Below are 17,257 nucleotides of genomic sequence, written 5' to 3' on the forward strand. Positions count from 1 at the left end.
GTTATTGACTAACAAAAATCTATGTGTGTCTAGTGTGAAAATAATTAGGTTGGTATTATAAGTGTTCCAGATTTGTAGGTGCTATGCATCACATCTGATAAAATCTAACTCACAGGGTTCAGAATTTATCAGGTGCAACAAACTGCACCTATTCTGTGTTTTGGGGTATAGCATGTGGATTTTCATGCTACACCATGAAAATCCACATGTCAAAGTAAATACTGATCTCTTTTGCCCTGTTAAACTCCAGTAAGTTTGAGGCTGCTCAAATTTAACGAAGGTTGCAGACTTTATTGCACCCTGTTGTTACCTGGAGCAATAAGTCAGAATTCTTACACCCTCATAATCAGGACCACAGTGTTTTATAAAATGTTAACCTTTAACCTTTTATTATAGGTGCTAGCTTTGTTATCAGCCGTACGTTATGAAGTACTTTTCCACTTAATAATAAAAATGCCTTTTATCAATGATAAAATCAAAAAATATGTTAAAGACTAGATATTATCTCTACGAAAATTCACTGCTGGCTTTGACATTATGAATATAGGGTTCTTTGTCTATGGTAAAATGCATTCATTCACAAGGACCATCATTCCAACAAGGCATTGTGCTCATGCAGCTTTAGGGGATAGCAGGTGATGAAAAGAAAGACCAATATAATAGAGGCCTCTAAAAGCACACTATGCTAAGTGCTTCGACCATTGTTGTTTTGTGGGGGCGGGGCTGTCAGACTGTGTCATCTGCCCTGGGTGTCAATTATGATAGAAAAGTAGTTGAGTTGTTGAGATTATATTGTTGGTCTATGTGAAGTGTATGTGCTTGGCAAGGGGAAAGGGCCCTTTCCTTAAAAGGCTTGTTCACTTAAATTGTTGCAATACACCTTAAATATCTTTGGGCTGGAGTTGGCCTTAAATTAAATTGATTAGATTACTGGTTCAAAACAACTGCTATTTATATTTTTACAGTGCATAGCCAACAGGATCTTTGGAAAAGTTATCTTTTGAATAGAGCGCTATATGTCAAGTTTACATTCTGTGAACTAAATATGCACTACTGGACACATTACAATCTGTGTTCTGGTTAAGACTTTCCCTTTAGTGGAATAACCACCATACTACATTAACAGACATAAGACATTTAATGAGTGAATAGCAGGATTAAGTCACTAATACTGCTATTATCCTACTTCTTGTGTTTAGATAGTGCTCTGCATGTCCCAAAAAGGGACTTGTTTACTTGTTTTCAGGTTCTCTCACCTCCTCTTAGCTGTACTTGAATCCACAAAGTTTCTCCATATAGGGTTCCGCAGGAGCTGCTGTTGGTGTTACTTGATTCTTGCTTGCTGTAGCACCCATCAATGGCAAGTTCATCCACACTTCCCTGGACAATAACTGTTTTTTGTGCCGTCACATGCCATTCACTGGTTGTACATTCCACAAATATGGTGTATTCACCTGGAGCCTTGAACATGTGGACTACGCTGCTGGACAAACTTAAAACATAAAAATCAGATGAGGATTTGAAAGACACACAAGAAAGATGCAGCATCTTCAGAAGTATTTCTTAATGTAGGTTTCCTCACCTTCAAAACAGTCAAATCGAAATCTGCATTATCCCATAAAAACACCTCTGCTGTTACCACTGACAATATAGTCCACCCTTTCAACAACCCTCCAATGAAAGGAAAATTCAAGATTGGCCTTTCATTTAGATGAAAGTCTGGATTCAAAGGTTTCTCCCGAGAAATTCCACATTGGAAGTGAACAACTATATAAGGGATAATGCAATAATCAACATCCGAGACAATTAGAGACTGATTATGCCAGTTCAAAAAGTGTAGGAATTAAGAGATCTATAAGCGACTCACAAGAATTCTGTAAAAAGATTAATGTTCAATGTAAATATTAGCACATGAATGAGACATGGGTTAAACCAGTGTTTACTCTGCATAGGTAGCAACAGGTGGAGGGACCAGCTCTCACTTTGGGGGGTCAAGGAATCATGTTCTTCTTCAGGCTTTGACCCAAAGCAAGAGAGACAAAGTTAAATAATGGAGAAAGTAAGAAGAGAAAGATAGAAAACAGTGAGAACATTAGAAAGTGTGGATGAAAAAGAACCTGTAAAGTGAGATAATGAAACAGAAGATGTAGGGTGGTGGAAGGAAGTGATATGAGGTAGAATCAAGAACAGGCAGTCTTGGTATTTTGCAACCCTGGTAATTGACAGCACCACAGAGGCCCTTGCTCTTATTTTATACACATGAAGGATTAGGTCAAGTGACCTGGAACCCACATCCTGCAGGCATATTAGGTGTTCAGAAATTCTGGATTGGATATCTTGGACAATGACATGTCTTTTGTTAAAAGAACAAGTAGAGGCATCCATAAAAAAAGTGTGTGGGAAGAACACAGGAAGGTGCGAAGATGAAGACTAATAAAGTCTGACCCAGGCTTTGTCAAAGATTTATTTTTAAGAGTGATATCAGACTAATTTCAGGTTTTTCCGTTTTTGATGCTATGAGACAAGCACAAACGAAGAGAGCTTGTTGAAGTTCTAATTGGTTTAATAGAGGACACCCTGATAAAGAATGTAAGTTTTAATAGGGAGTAAGCTGACTGAAAACACACTAATGGGAACTCTAACTTTAATAATATGGCAAAGATGCTTGACATACTTTTTGTGATGTGATCCGAGCATAAACATTACCAACACTGATATTCACTTCTCATGCTAGCCTTCCACCCCAATTGTCACAACTTTTCAACCCCTGACTGTTCCACACTCATACTTTAGATCAGGCAACAGGTATACAGACTAATAAACTATTCATCCAAATAATCAACTATGAGCAAACTGCGTGCTCAAACACACACACACACACACACGCAGACTCACAGTCTTATGGTATCACAGATAAGCGTAATTTCTTTATCTGTTTCCAAATCTGTTTACAAATTTGGAGGATAGAATAATGTACAAGCAACAACACAAAAAGACTGTTCTTGGCATAGTTCATAAAGCTGTCTCCCATGAGCAAAAAAAGTCTTTCTCATTGAAATTCAGTAATAGTCCAAGAGTTAAGTCAACAATAAATATCAACAACTCACGGAAAAACTCCATAATTTTACTATTAAATGTTTATCTAATATTCAATTTGTGCTTGAAAATGATGACTCGTCTAATTACAGAGGATAAGTATTTGGAAGATGCTGAAATAAAAAAAATCATACATTTAGCAAACAAAATAAAAGTCAAAGGATGGAACGTCAAATAAAAATCAAAAGATTGAATGTCGGATCTGGCTACTACAATTTGCCTAACACACTCTTTGTTATCGTAATGGAGGGTTCTGACACAGTTTCCCAATACATTAAACAGATTGACACATGAATGTAAAACTATACCCACATTCAATGAAAGGATGAGCTACTGCGCTGAACAAACATAAATCCTTGTCATGCCCTTGGCATCCATGTAGACAAGTGGAGGTACTGGAGGAAAGCTAAATGAAAAACAATCACACCTACTTTAGCAGTTGATAATCGATAGTATAACCATCCCCGGGATTGATTATGCAGGAGAGATTTCCAGTATAGGGTGACAGCATCCACTGTAAGGTTATTGTTACATTTTCCAGCATTGAACACTCATCATCCACAGTTAACTTCAAACCTGTAAAAGACAACATTGAAACAGATTTTATATGGTTTAGAATGTCTGCTAACAAAAATAGTTTAAGACAGCTTGGTGAAGCAAAGGGCACCACTGAAAATGTTAAACAGAGGTGTCCTGTGTTTGGGCCTTCCAGAAAGAAAAATTAGTGTCTTTGCAACACCTAGTTAGCAACAAAAATTAAATGGCTTAGTGAGATCAATACAGATCTTTCATATAGTAAGATTATCTGGGATTGCCAGACTGGCAACAGATCTGGACCAGTTGATATAAGCTCCATCTCTATAAACCCTGCCAACCTCAAGATCACAAAGCCAAAGGGTTGATTGAATGAGTACAAATTTCAGTTGGTGTATAAAATATAAAATGCATCAACTGAAGCACCTTGGAAGCAACTATTGGAGCGTAAAATTTAGTAAAGCTTTTAGTGATCCAGACATCAGCAGAAGCCTTCATGTTAAAAGTTTAACCTAGAGAAAAGCTGGACTGACCAGTATTTTAAAAGTGTTCATGTTTTATTTTGTGATGAACACCATTGTGCCTACCAGTATTGATAATGTGCTAACAAGATATAAATAATCCTGAAGTATGTTTTAGACATTAGAGTAACTGCTTGTAGTGAAATTAATTTGTTTTATAATGTTTAATGTGTGATTTATAGGTATAAAGTTATGTGAGCCTAACCATGAATGCATATCTTTGTCATAGTTGATGTGATGTCTTAAGAAGATTGCAATTCATAATGAAATATTTTATATGTTTTGATGATGTTTTATTAATGCTGAATTTATATGTTTGTATATTATGTATTTTATTCACTTGATATTAATGCATTATATTTCTTGTGTTAGCCTAACTAGGCCTGCAGAATTCATATTTGCAGACATGTAAAAGTGATGAACCATGCTTTACCTCTAACATTAATTTTACCATTAGGTTGTTTTTATAAATAGTAAAGGGTTCCATTGTTTAATCTTACAAGACTTTTTTTAAAGTTCTGGAACACTTCTGCCTGTGACTAAATGTGAAGAAAAATGTTTTTTCTGAAAAACAAAGGGGCATATTTACAAGTCCCTTGCACCCCAGTAGCGTAAATGTTTGATGTGGCATTAAGGAGGCATTTTTGTTGCGCGATATTTACAAAGTAGTGCATTGCGCCACGCTGTAACCCTTGCACCACTTTATGCCTGCACCAGGCATGATGTATGCAAGGGGGCATTGCCCCACAGGAAGGCCCAAAAAAACGCTGCTGTGAAATCTACAAGATTTCACTGCGCCATTTTTAGCATCATTTTTAATGCCTGCCTTAAGAAGGCGTTAAAGTGATGCTTCCATTATATTCAATGGGCCTCGTTTGATTTTGATGACTAATTCAGTAAAGCACCACAATAGCGTCAAAATGTTTGACGCTATTGGCCTAACGTGTCATGGTGCACCGTATTGTAAATACGGCACACACATGTTGTTGTTAGGGGGGCACAGTGGGGCGCAAGAAAAGTGGTGCATCATCTATGATGCACCACTTTCTTGTAAGTATGCCCCAAAGTTTCTCCAAAAGGTATTGATTGGCAAAATATTGACAGAACACAACCGGAAACAAAAGATTCATGCCTACTATGAAAGATTGTTTCAAGCATTCAAACATCATAGGGGTTCACAAGACTATTGAGCCGAAAGACGTGAGTCATTATGTGTTTAGATCTGAGCAAGGATTGAAGCCTGAGATTAGCAACATGATTCAGCAGCATTTTATTTGCTGGAGTTGAAGCAGAAAAAGTTGAATGAGAAATTAATGGTGATTAAAATTAAATCTGCTCAGATAAGAATTCAGAGCCCACAGATGATGGTGAATACTAGTGGAATGCAAGGTGTGCAACAGCAGGTTAAAAGAGCACCTCAGTTTAGAGGTAGAGGATGCAGTGTTCAGGTAAATCGGCGTGGTAAAGTGATTGATGTGCAGTTAATGAAGAAAATGCAGCCATGTCATGCGTGCAGCAACTTCAGACAATGGAAGCAGGAGTGTCCGTATAATAGTGTGAATAATTAGGTGCAGAATAGTGGTGCTTCTCAGACTGTTGACAGTGGTCAAATTCAAATTCAGAGAATCCAAAGACCCAGAGTCTAAAATGTAGCTGCTCCTACATGATTGCCACAAATGCAGGTACCACAACAAATTCAAGTCCCTCAACAAATGCAAGTTCCCCAAGCCCAAATGACATAGCAGCTAGTGATGGTTCCTCAGTAAAACATGAATCAGTGAGAAAATGCAAATGTAAATCAGTTAGCAACACAATTTCCCTTAATTGATTTGAGTGACGAGGAGTTTTCAGAAACATATAACAGTGACAGTATTGATGATGAGGCGTGCATGTTAGCAGCATCATTAGAAGTAGGTCAACGTAGTCCCTATGTAAATGCCAACATATGGGATACAATGTTTCCTTCCTGGTTGACACTAGAGCTACAAGTTTCACTGTCAGGACAACAAAAGTGCCAAAATGTGCCCTTGTCAGGAAAAAGAATTCAGGTGATATCTGTAGCAAATCAGCAGTTAACTAACCCAATCACAGAACATAGTCCAGTTAAAATACGGTCACTTGGGGACCTGCAGCAATTTGTGGATTGCGATTCAAGTCATGTGAGCTTGCTAGGACGTGACCTATTGTGTAAGATAAATTCTTCTATTACCTGCACTCACAAGGGAAGAGCAATTCAGACAAATAGTACTGATGAATTGCCTAGTAAAATTTAAAAACTGCATCCTCTCATTTCATTGTTCCCAATGATGACAGTTAAGGATTTACCCAAGACGTTGCAAGTGACAGTTATGGCAAGAGTTTGGGATTTTTCAGGAAAAGGTATTAGACGCATAATTAGAGTTGAGCCAGTTCAAATCACTGCGAACCAAATGCAATGTATCCAAGGATACCACCTTATTACATGACCCTGAAGTAATTGCTGGAATAACTCCGGTAATTTAAAATTTTATTGAACAAGGAGTTCTGAAAGAGATCTTGGAAAGTCCATGCAACTCCCCTATTTTAGGACTGTGGAAGCCCAATGGAAAATACTGCATAGTTCAGAATCTTAGAAAAGTGAACAAGATTGTCGTTCCATGTTGTCCTGTGGTACCGAATCCAGCAGTGATTTTGTTCCAGGTTCCTTGTGAAGTGGAGTGGTTTTCTGTTACTGACTTGTGTCAGGCTTTTTTCTCCATTCCATTCAATGAGGATAGCCAATTTCTATTTGTGTTTAAATTCGGAAGCTGTGTTTTTTTCATGGTGTCATAGGCCTCAAGGGTATAAAGAATCACCATCCATATTTAATAAGATTTTGAAAAAGAATTTGGAGTCTCTAAAAATGCCTTTTCACTCAGTCTTAGTGCAATACATCAATGATTTGATGATTGCATCAAACACATGTAAAGCCTGTTGAAGATATATGATTGTCCTGGTAAACCACCAAGGCAAAAATTGCCATAAAGTTTCCCCCCTCAAAATACAAGTACTGTCAAAAAGAAGTAAAATACTTAGGTCACCACATATAGAAAGGTGCAAGGAAGGTCCCCATGAGAGAATTTCAGTAATCATGCAAATGACCCCACCAGTGACACAGAGAGACGCTAGAATGTTTTTGAGAATGGTTGCTACTGCCCCCCAGTGGATTCCGAATATCTCCCTTTTGTCCAAACCTTTATTGAAATTGACACACAAGGAGGTGTCTGTTTCAGTACCATTTGATGACTCATGGATGAAAATCTTCACTGAGATTAAAGGAAGCCTTTGCTGAGCTCCAGATCTGGGAATGCCGGATTACAACAAATGTTTTTATGATTGTGTTGTGAAAGAGATGGTTGTGTGCTTCCTGTTTTGACGCAGTTACACAGTGGTGTCAACAGCCCAGTTTCAATTCTTATCGCCACACTTGATCCTGTAGCTGCTGCATTTCCCAGCTGCTTAAAATCTGTTGCAGGAATAGGTGTCAGTATTGGCCAGTGTGAAAGCATTGTTATGGGCCACACCCTGAACTTTTTTTTGTGCCCCAGTCTCTTGGAGTCCTTGTGACCAGAACCAAGATCCAATATTTAACTAAAGCTTGTTTGAACCATTATGAACGAGCTACATTGGGCTCTCCAAACGTAAATATATAGAGATGCCAATCACTGAATCTTGCCACACTTTTAACCAGTAATGTTGAACATGTAAATAATCATGAACATGAAGTGGAACGTGACTGTCTCGATGTGACTGAACTGTGCACCAAACCAAGACCTGATATTCAAGATACCCTACTAGACAAAAATGACTGTGTCATATTCATTGATGGTTCCTGTTAAAGAGATACTAATGGAACTCTGAGAGTTGGTTATGCAATTTGCATAGTATCAGGAGTGATATATGCTTCATATTTTTAAGGATTCTTTTCTGTCAAAGTAGCCAAATTGGTTGCTGTTGCCAGAGCATACTGTGCTTCTGAATGGCTCAAAGTGACCATTTTCACTGATAGTCCACATGCTTTTGGTATCATTCTAGATTTAAGACAGTTATGGTCCCAGAGAGGTTTTATAACCTCTTCTGAGTCACCTATCCGAAAAGGTGACAGATTTTACCAATTGTTGAAAGCATGACAGTTACCTGTGAAGATTGCAGTTGTTAAATGTGCAGCACACCAAAGGTCAAATGATTACATCTCGTTAGGCAATGCCTATCAAGTGGCACGCTACTGTGCTCTCAATGGCACATCCTTTCATGAGGAATGGCGCGATGGAGTCAGCACCGGTGAGACAAACCAAAGTTTCTTTATGACAGTAATTGATACTTGGGAAGAAATTAAGAGATTGCAGGAAGAAGTGACAGAAGAGGAATGTAGAGGATGAAGTAGTGCAGGTTTTGCTCAGAGAGATGAGGACAATGATTTAGTTTGAAGTGTTGTCAAATAATTTGTTACCTTCAATGGATAGGCATTATCATGGTCAGGCACACGATGGCAGAGATGCAATGATCAAAATGTTCTGACAAACATAGCACACTCCCATATTCAGATTGGTTGCAGAAGCAGTGTGTCACAGATGTGTAACATGTCAGCAGATGAATGTGTGGAAACACACTGTGGTTAATTTGAGCCACTTAGATAGATTAAGAAGTCCTTTCAACACAATGCAATTTGATTTAACTGAAATGCCCGCTTGAAATGGATTGAGGTATGTTTTACTGGTGGTGTGTGTGTTCTCACACTGGGTTGAAGCTTACCCAACTAGAAGAAATTATAGTCTTACAGTTACAAAGCTGCTTTTCAGGTAATTGATTCCTCAATTCGGATTTCCAACTTCTTTGGAGTCAGACAAAGGATCTAATTTTAATAATGAGATCATAAAATTATTTTTTGCGGCATTACAAGTTGAGCAAAGATTGCACTGCAGTTACAGACCAGAAGCCTTTGGATTAGTCGAGCAAAGGAATGGAACTTTGATGTCTCCACTGGCAAAAGTGTGTACATCTACAACATAGAAATGGCCAGCTGCATTGCCTCTTGTTCTGATGAGCATGAAATCCTTATGGGACATGCTATAAAATTGCCTGTGGTGCCCGCAAATGAACTTGTGAACATTACAGATGACTGGGTGCTGTATTATTACAAAGGACTAGCTGATGTGGTTCACTCTTTGTCTCACCAGGTTGAAAAAGCAACTGCTTGGCCAGCACAAGAGCAGTGCCATGACTTGAGTCTAGGAAACTGGGTTCTGGTGAAGAAGTATTTGACAAAGTCATGCTTAGAGCCATGTTGGAAAGGCCCTTTCCAGGTTATTTTAGTGACTTCAACTGCTGTGAAGTGTGCTGGTCTGTCAAATTGGGTTCATGTGAGCCACACACACAAAGTTCCAAGTCCTCTTGAAGATACAGTGCCCATTCTTCTAGGGTGGGATACAGTGATAGAAGGGGTCCAGGTTACCCAAACTGTGAGGACTGGACGAGTGGCTGTTGCAGAACATGCACATAAAAAGTCACTTAAGAGAGGTAGGCGAACAACCCTTAGCAAACCTCATTTACTCCTAATCCATTGCACAAACACACAAATGAAGAATCAAAGCAAAGTGACAGTGATAGTGAGAATTGGGCAAGAAGGAGTCCAAAAAGAAAAAGAGTGTCAAGTCAAAAATGTTCAGCTCCTGAATGGACTTACTATGTAACTAATGAATGAGAGAAGGAGTTTGTTGCCTTTTGTGTGGACAATTCAGATTCAACTGAATATTTTGGAACTCGAAATTACTCTAGAAGTGAACTTTGAAATATCATTGCATGTGAAGAAACAGAGACATTATTTGCTCAAATGCCTAATCAGTGATTACCAGTTGGTCTATTACTAGAGACATTTGAACGTTATTAGTGATTTTTAATCTGTGCAAGTAGAAAAACTTGATTAACTTTTAAAAGATCAAGAATGGGTAAATAGTGCACAAATACTATGAGAAAATGTTTAATTTTGTTTTGCTTTGCTCACTTAAAGACACAAGAAAAGTAAAAGGGACACTGTAAATTGTTAAAAACTGCTCTTACATTTGTGAATTTTTCCATTTATATTTTGATTTGATTTTTGAATTTAATATCTTGGTTGACTTTAGACAAGCCATGAGTTTGGACTTAAGATAAACAGATTAAGTGTAAGTATGTGTGTGTATGATTAGCAACAGTATGTGTGATTATGAGTATTTTATTGATAAACGGTTTGAGTATGCATGTGAAAGACAAGGTTGAGAGTAAGACTACACCAGTGTTAGCAGACTTGCATTTAGAACAAGATCCCATGTATGAGGATGATAGATTACTTCACCTTGATGACTCACATGAAGATTTGTCTTCAAATGTATACTACAGGTTATTATATGGATACATTGAGACTATGGAGGTGCATGATTGTTATGTGTGCGCACAGTTCCCTTCATCAGTACAGGAAGGAATCACATATCAAAGCTTGCCCTTAACCTATGGAATTTCTCGTAGCCTGTTAATAACTTAATTGTATAACCAAGAGTATAGGCAATATTTCTATTCTAACTTCGACTTAGTGTTTTCTTCTCTGCCTATTATTCAGCATCTGAATAGCAATGATAAAGTGAAAAACATTGACATTGTGGGAGATTTCTTTGAACCAAAACTGACTTTTGGAAATGCATACGCACAGAAGAACACTTTAGTCTGCATTCTCACATCAGTAGAAAAGGAGATCATTGGACAAGGGGATGACAGAAAGAAAGCAATGAAAGCAAAGATAAAAAAAGGAGTTGTTTTACAAGACTGGCAAAAATACCCAGTACATTGTCCAAGTAGCAATATAAAAGTGTATTTAGCTTTAGACTGATGACACGTAGGGAAATATGTACATATAGAAGTCTAAGATGGACAAACATTTTGTAGGGACTAGTGAACATAGGCATGTATTTTTGTTTAAGAGTGCTTGGACTTTTATGTTCAATGGACAGGATCCTGCCGTGCCAGGTGTTTATTTCATTTGTGGAAAGAAAACCTATTACAAGCTGCTGAAAGCTTGGTATGGTACCTGTTATCAAGTGGTAGTTTTCCTCAAAATATATCATGTGTACAATCCAGTCTGGAAAGACAAAATCAAATTCCAGAGTTAAGAGAGGAGCTAATGCAGAAGAGAGTGCTGGTGATATATTTGGTGCCATTCATTCCATCAGTTGGTGTAATTGTAAATGATATCAAGATTTGGACGTTTTCAACATTAGTAGATAAGCTATCTACTGATTATGCTTGAACAATGTTGCTAATGGATACGGCGGTGGTTGCTGTGAGATCAATGATTTTGCAAAATTGTCTTGCGTTAGACATATTATTGGTGAATAGGGGCAGAATCTGTAAAGTTTTACATGTGCAACATTACTGCACTTACATACCCAGTAATAGTAAGTAGATTAGGAGGTTTATCTCCAACATCACAAATTTGAAAAATGACCTAAAAGGACTGATAGCCACCAGTGCATGGTAAGCAAAAGTTAATAGTTTTTCAGCCATTGGACATTGGTTTGGAAACTTGAGAAAGGGAGTAGTAGGAATGATCTTGAAACCTGTGTTGATTGTGGCTTTATGTGCCTCAATTGGACTTGGATTTTACAAACTATACAAAATATGAAGAGAGAAAAAAGCTAAGAGCAAACAGAGGAAGAAAGAGATTGAAATGGAGAAGATAAGGAGCGTTTATTAAAAAAAACTTGAAGAGACTTGAGAATTATAGTAGACCAAAATGTTGTCAAACTACAAGGCTTTGAGTTGTCTCATTGAAATGAGAGTGTTCTTTTTGTGACGGCATAAGTTGACATCAGAGGAGGGACTTTTGGATCATAATATTTAGTAATGCTTTCAGTGATCCAGACATCAGCAGAAAGTTTCATGTTAAAACCTTAAGATAGAGGAAAGCTGCAATGACATGCATTTCAAAAGTGTTCATGTTCTATTCTGTGGCAGACATCATTGTGCCTACCAGAATTGACAATGTGCTAACAAGATTTAATGAATCCTGAATTATATTTTAGACAGAGTAACTGCTAGTAGTGAAACAAATTTGATTTATAATGTTTAATTTAATGTATGATTTATAGGTATAAAGTTATGTGCGCATAAACATAAATGCACTTCTTTGTCATAGTTAACGTGATGTCTTAACAAGATTGCAATTCATAATGAAATATTTTACATATCTTAAACAAGTTTTATTAATGCTGAATTTATAAGTTTGCATAATATGCGTCTTATTAACCGCAATGTTCATGCATTACATTTCTTGTGTTAGCATAACTAGGCCTGCAGACTTCGTATTTGCAGCTGTGTTAAAGTGATGAAACATTCATTTCCTCTAACTTGAGTTTTTCCATTAGGTTGTTCTTATGCACAGTAAAGGGCTCCACTGTTTAATCTTACAAGATTTAGATTTTTTTAAGTGGGTTTTAGTTCCGGAACACTTAGACCTGTGGACTAAACGTGAAGAAAAATTGTTTCTTTCAACTTGGACGTTCACATGAGAAGAAGACAGGTCCATTGTGTACCATGGGAAGAATTCCTCTAGTTGCAAAATGCTAGAAATTTTTGATAGACTATTGGATTCACATGAAAAAAAAAAGATAACTTCAGACCAAATCTGAGAAAACTTAGCCATGTTGCAAATTTGCTTTGTGTCTTAATTCTGGTAGGATATTGCCCATTTTACATGATGTGGAACCACTGAACTGTTGAATCAGAGACATTTGTGAACTTTAATATAGGGATGGGCTTCATAAGTTTCAGTTAGTTCTTCTTTACTTTTTTTATTGTTCTGCCTGTGTTCTGCATTATTTCCGATGGTGCTTCTAACAGACTTTGCTGATGATCTATATGTTTTTGTGATGAGGACAGCTTTTGAATGCTGACATGAGGAGAGGTATGTCTCCCTGTAAATTCTATTTTCCTGATATGTCTTTTTCTAATAGAAGTTAGCATGCTGTCACCTCTTGATTTTCTTTTTCTACTTAGTTTCTTTTAGTCTGAGATAGATATTGTTTTCCAAACTATTTTCTCCCCTTTTGTATTTTGTCTGCATGTGTTAGCCCTCCCCAACACATGCAAATCAAAATTCGGCTAGTTATAGGGATAACCCATGTCCAACCCTGGTTATTAAATATCTCTCTTAATTTGATTTGTCAAATGTCAAAGCAGTCTGATTTGAGACATGTTTCTATTGAATAATTGATGTTGATGATATGTATTATTTTGCTTGAATATTTAATGGTGTTGTCGCTACATAGATTAAATGTGTTGCGCCCTTTTGGGTCACCAATAGTAGCCATTTATCTTTACAATTTGATTCTCTGCACAGTTTACATAACTCTAGCTTTGTGGATTTGAAAAATAAAGCCTCTAAACTTTTACTAATTGGAGTTTTCCTTAAGTTGTTAAATTGGTTATGTATTTAAATTTGTTGGGGTAAATTTGTAATGATTGTGTATGGTTAACTACACTCTTCACTAGGTCCACAGGTCCATCAACCTCAGTGAAGCACTCTTGATTCCTGTGAAGGGTGGGGAAAAACCTGTTAACACAGCTCTGAAACACCATGAAGGGTGCTGTAAATGAGACAATGCTAGGAAGGTGCTCCAGAAGATCTTTTCCACAAGACATGTTAAGACTGCTAAACATTATACCCTCCTCTTGGGATTACAGAGAGAAATGCAAACACTGCATGAATACAAAGACTGGTATGTCATTCTTTTGTTCATGGTAACAAGGATAGGAGTTTTGCATCAGCTTCTATTTGTAGGGCCACTGTGAGAAAATATTTGTGAGCCCTAGCTCTAATCTCTCACACCTTGTCCCCAATCCCTGGTAACACTGGTAGTGCTTACAGAGCATTACCTTCCAGGAAATGGGTTGTGTCACTCGGGCTCACTGCCCCAAAGATCAAAGCAGGCCCCACACTATACAAAACTACTCTAAAATTCCTCCATGAGAGTGTCGACCAAGGAAAAAAGAATCAAGCAATCTTTGCCAAATCTGTTAATAAGTCTGTTGTGTTATTATGTTAGGACCAATTGTACTATTTTGGTGTGCTGTATTTAAGTGTATTGTCCCATCATTACAGAACAGTTTGTTAGTTCAAAACATCAATCATCTCCCTTGTGTATGTAATCAATCACATTTAACTTCCTTTATACCACAATTTGAGTGTCGTGCCACACATTCCTACATAAATAAACAACTAGATAGATAGATAGATAGATAGATAGATAGATAGATAGATAGATAGATAGATAGATAGATAGATAGATATTGACGATAAGTGATGAGAATTATCATTGATTGGAAGGTGGGCTCAGTTTGGAATCACCTAGGACTGATTTGGGCAAGACTCTTTACTTCTAGAGCTATCTCAAACTTTGTAAAAACTCACAAAAGAGCTGAGCCTATTATTATCTTTTATCATTTATTCCTCTGCTTGGCTCCTGGCAAAGATTTTATAGCACACTGAATGAAAACTATGCCCACTCTTTGTGTAGCTTCTGAAAGTCGAATAAATGAGGCTAAGGAAAAAAATGTTTGTACAGGTTGAACAAGTTACACAGTTAGACGTGCACTACAGATGCCAGACAAAACGTTAATTATTTCGGGATTTGAATATTTAGACTAACTATATGCATAATTAAACCCAAAACTATAACTGAGCAAATGTGTCTCCTACTAAAAAATCATTAGATCATTTGCGACTTACCTTCCATACATTTATAGGTGATGGATAGGTAGCTGCCCAGTGCAGGGCATGGCTCTCCGAAGGTAGCTGCATCTGCTGAAACCTGGCATGCTTGCAGTCCATGACATTGGCCTTAAAAACATCAGAATATTGTTTTGAAAATCAGCTACGAAATGGATGCATTTGTGTCCAACTTGTCAATTTAACTGCAAATGACAATTCAGCTTGACTTCTACTGCCAGTACTTTAGTGCTAATGCCTTTTGCTGGTACCTTCTGATAAGGTTTAATGACTATAATGACCAGTGCTTAATTTATAGAAAAAATAAGTACCAGGGCCCTCATCAGGAGGCCACTGCAGCTTGCACCACCCATTTCCCCAGACAGCGCTGCCTCTGACAATGCCACCACAGCTAGTAAACATCACACTCCTACAAATATGACAATTCAGACTATTACAGGTCCCCAAAGTGATAAGAACAGATTGGGTGGCAGGCATGTCATTTTAATGTAGAGTGAATCAGTAAACAAATGCTGTTGTTCTAATCTCTAAGTAGGACAGACAGCGTCACCTTGTGGCAGATTGTCAAAAGTGCTGGTGTTGACAAATAAGTGCCAAGTGCTGAAAACCACCACCTCCAATTAAACACTTACAATAATGCCAGAACAAAAACTATTGCACTGACAAAAGTATCTTTACTCAGGGTTTAGTCCAGAAGAATCTTAAACATTTTACTGTTATTTGCTGTTGAAAAACATCACCTCCCAAAGGGCTGGCTGGACCATGTTTTTCTCAAGAAGACCATGGAGGGTAAGATCAGGCACAGGTCAATACTGTGAAAGCCAATAACACTAACCAGCACCATAAACTGAGAATTTCTCCAATTGGGCATTTATTGTAATTGGTCCAACAATCCTGAGCAAATCCACTTGAGCCAGTATCTAAGAGGAACACATATTGTCCTTCAACTCCAGAACCTTAAAGTCAATACTTTGGCACATATATCTCATTGGCATCCATTTCAAATGACCTCATAGTATATACTAATGTTTTGCAACCAAAATCACGTTGCAAAACATTAATGTTTTAGCATCTACTCAAAGGGCAGGGGTAACCCCTTATAAAAAAAGGAAGAGTTTGCCATGGGACACCTTTCTTTTTGTGAATGGTCAAAAGAATATTTTTTTAGAAGTAATAAAATGTGGTCTTTAGGACCACTACCTGCTCCTACACAAAGTCTTTAAACTGTTTTTTAATGTGGTTTTAAGGAAAACTAAAATCTATTGCTTTATTTAAAAGCAGTCACAGACATGGTGGTCTGTTGACCCTAATAGGCCACCATTTTTGTGGTGGATCTGAATTAGAGTGGGTCACAATTAATCATTAATGTACATGAGGTAGGTCAGATTCTAATCTACTATAATTTGGATTTTTTGAAACAGATCGATCTTTACTTGTTGCAAATCTACTGGACGCAAATTGCAGCCAGTATTTTGTGACCAGCAAATAGTAAACCTGGCCTCAGTTATTCCTGAATCTAATGAGTTCAGATTACATCACCTCCATTCTGAATGAGCTCCAGTAAGGCCCTGCAGAGAAAAAAAATCTAATTCAAAAGTTTATGTACCTTCTACAGAATGTTTGGGGAAATGGGAGTAACATTTCTGTATGAGATGATTCCCCGAAACATTTTTGGTTATTACCTGCGAGTAGGCTGTGCTGAACTTCACATCCAATCCAAAGTCAACATGAAACAGCAAAGGCAACAACACAATGATGAACCTATACCAATTGAACACCCTAAATCAACAACTTATGTTAATACACATCCTGCCTTCCTTTAGAAGAAATCGAGAGGAACATTTTGAAACATTTTAAAGATAAAATTGAGTGTGGGCCGCACGGACTTCCAGGAGGAGTGAAGCAGACATAAGGAGACGTGCCAGTGCTTCACAGAGCAACTAAATAATGTATTGCCAAAACAAATTAGGGAGAAGGGCGTTTAGTATTGTTAATGTCAAGCACCAACTGGTCAATAGGACTTTCAGCACCATCACCTCACACACGCGGGCCTGCTCCGCATTATTTGTCAACTCAGTAAACATTAGAATCCAGATTACATTACCTTTCACTGTTCGCTTTGTGCTACTTGTTCTTTGTAAAATAATTTCCTTTCCCATATTTTTTCATCAAGCCACCCTAATAATTGACCCAAGAATGACACTTCTTTTAACTTTAGATAAATGAAAGAGGCTACTCGTCTTCTAACAAACAACATTTCAATATGTTAAAGGTTATTAACTACTGGGACTGTTTAAGAGTTGTAAATTAAAAGGGACTGAGGTTTTACAGG

General features: G+C 37.5%; 1 protein-coding gene across 1 annotated transcript in view; it reads right to left on the reverse strand.

Moving 5' to 3' along the window:
- Positions 1-17,257, reverse strand: part of LOC138267136 (polycystin-1-like protein 2) — an 835,832-nt gene that overhangs the window by 737,250 nt on the left and 81,325 nt on the right. Inside the window, exons 4-6 of the mRNA XM_069215990.1 lie at positions 14,926-15,036; positions 3,528-3,672; positions 1,257-1,492 (exon numbers count right to left, since the gene is read on the reverse strand). Of these exons, the coding sequence (XP_069072091.1) occupies positions 1,257-1,492; positions 3,528-3,672; positions 14,926-15,036 (492 nt within the window). The remainder of the gene's footprint in view (positions 1-1,256; positions 1,493-3,527; positions 3,673-14,925; positions 15,037-17,257) is intronic.

The sequence above is a fragment of the Pleurodeles waltl genome, chromosome 12, assembly GCF_031143425.1.
Source record: "Pleurodeles waltl isolate 20211129_DDA chromosome 12, aPleWal1.hap1.20221129, whole genome shotgun sequence".
NCBI classification, from domain to species: Eukaryota; Metazoa; Chordata; class Amphibia; order Caudata; family Salamandridae; genus Pleurodeles; species Pleurodeles waltl.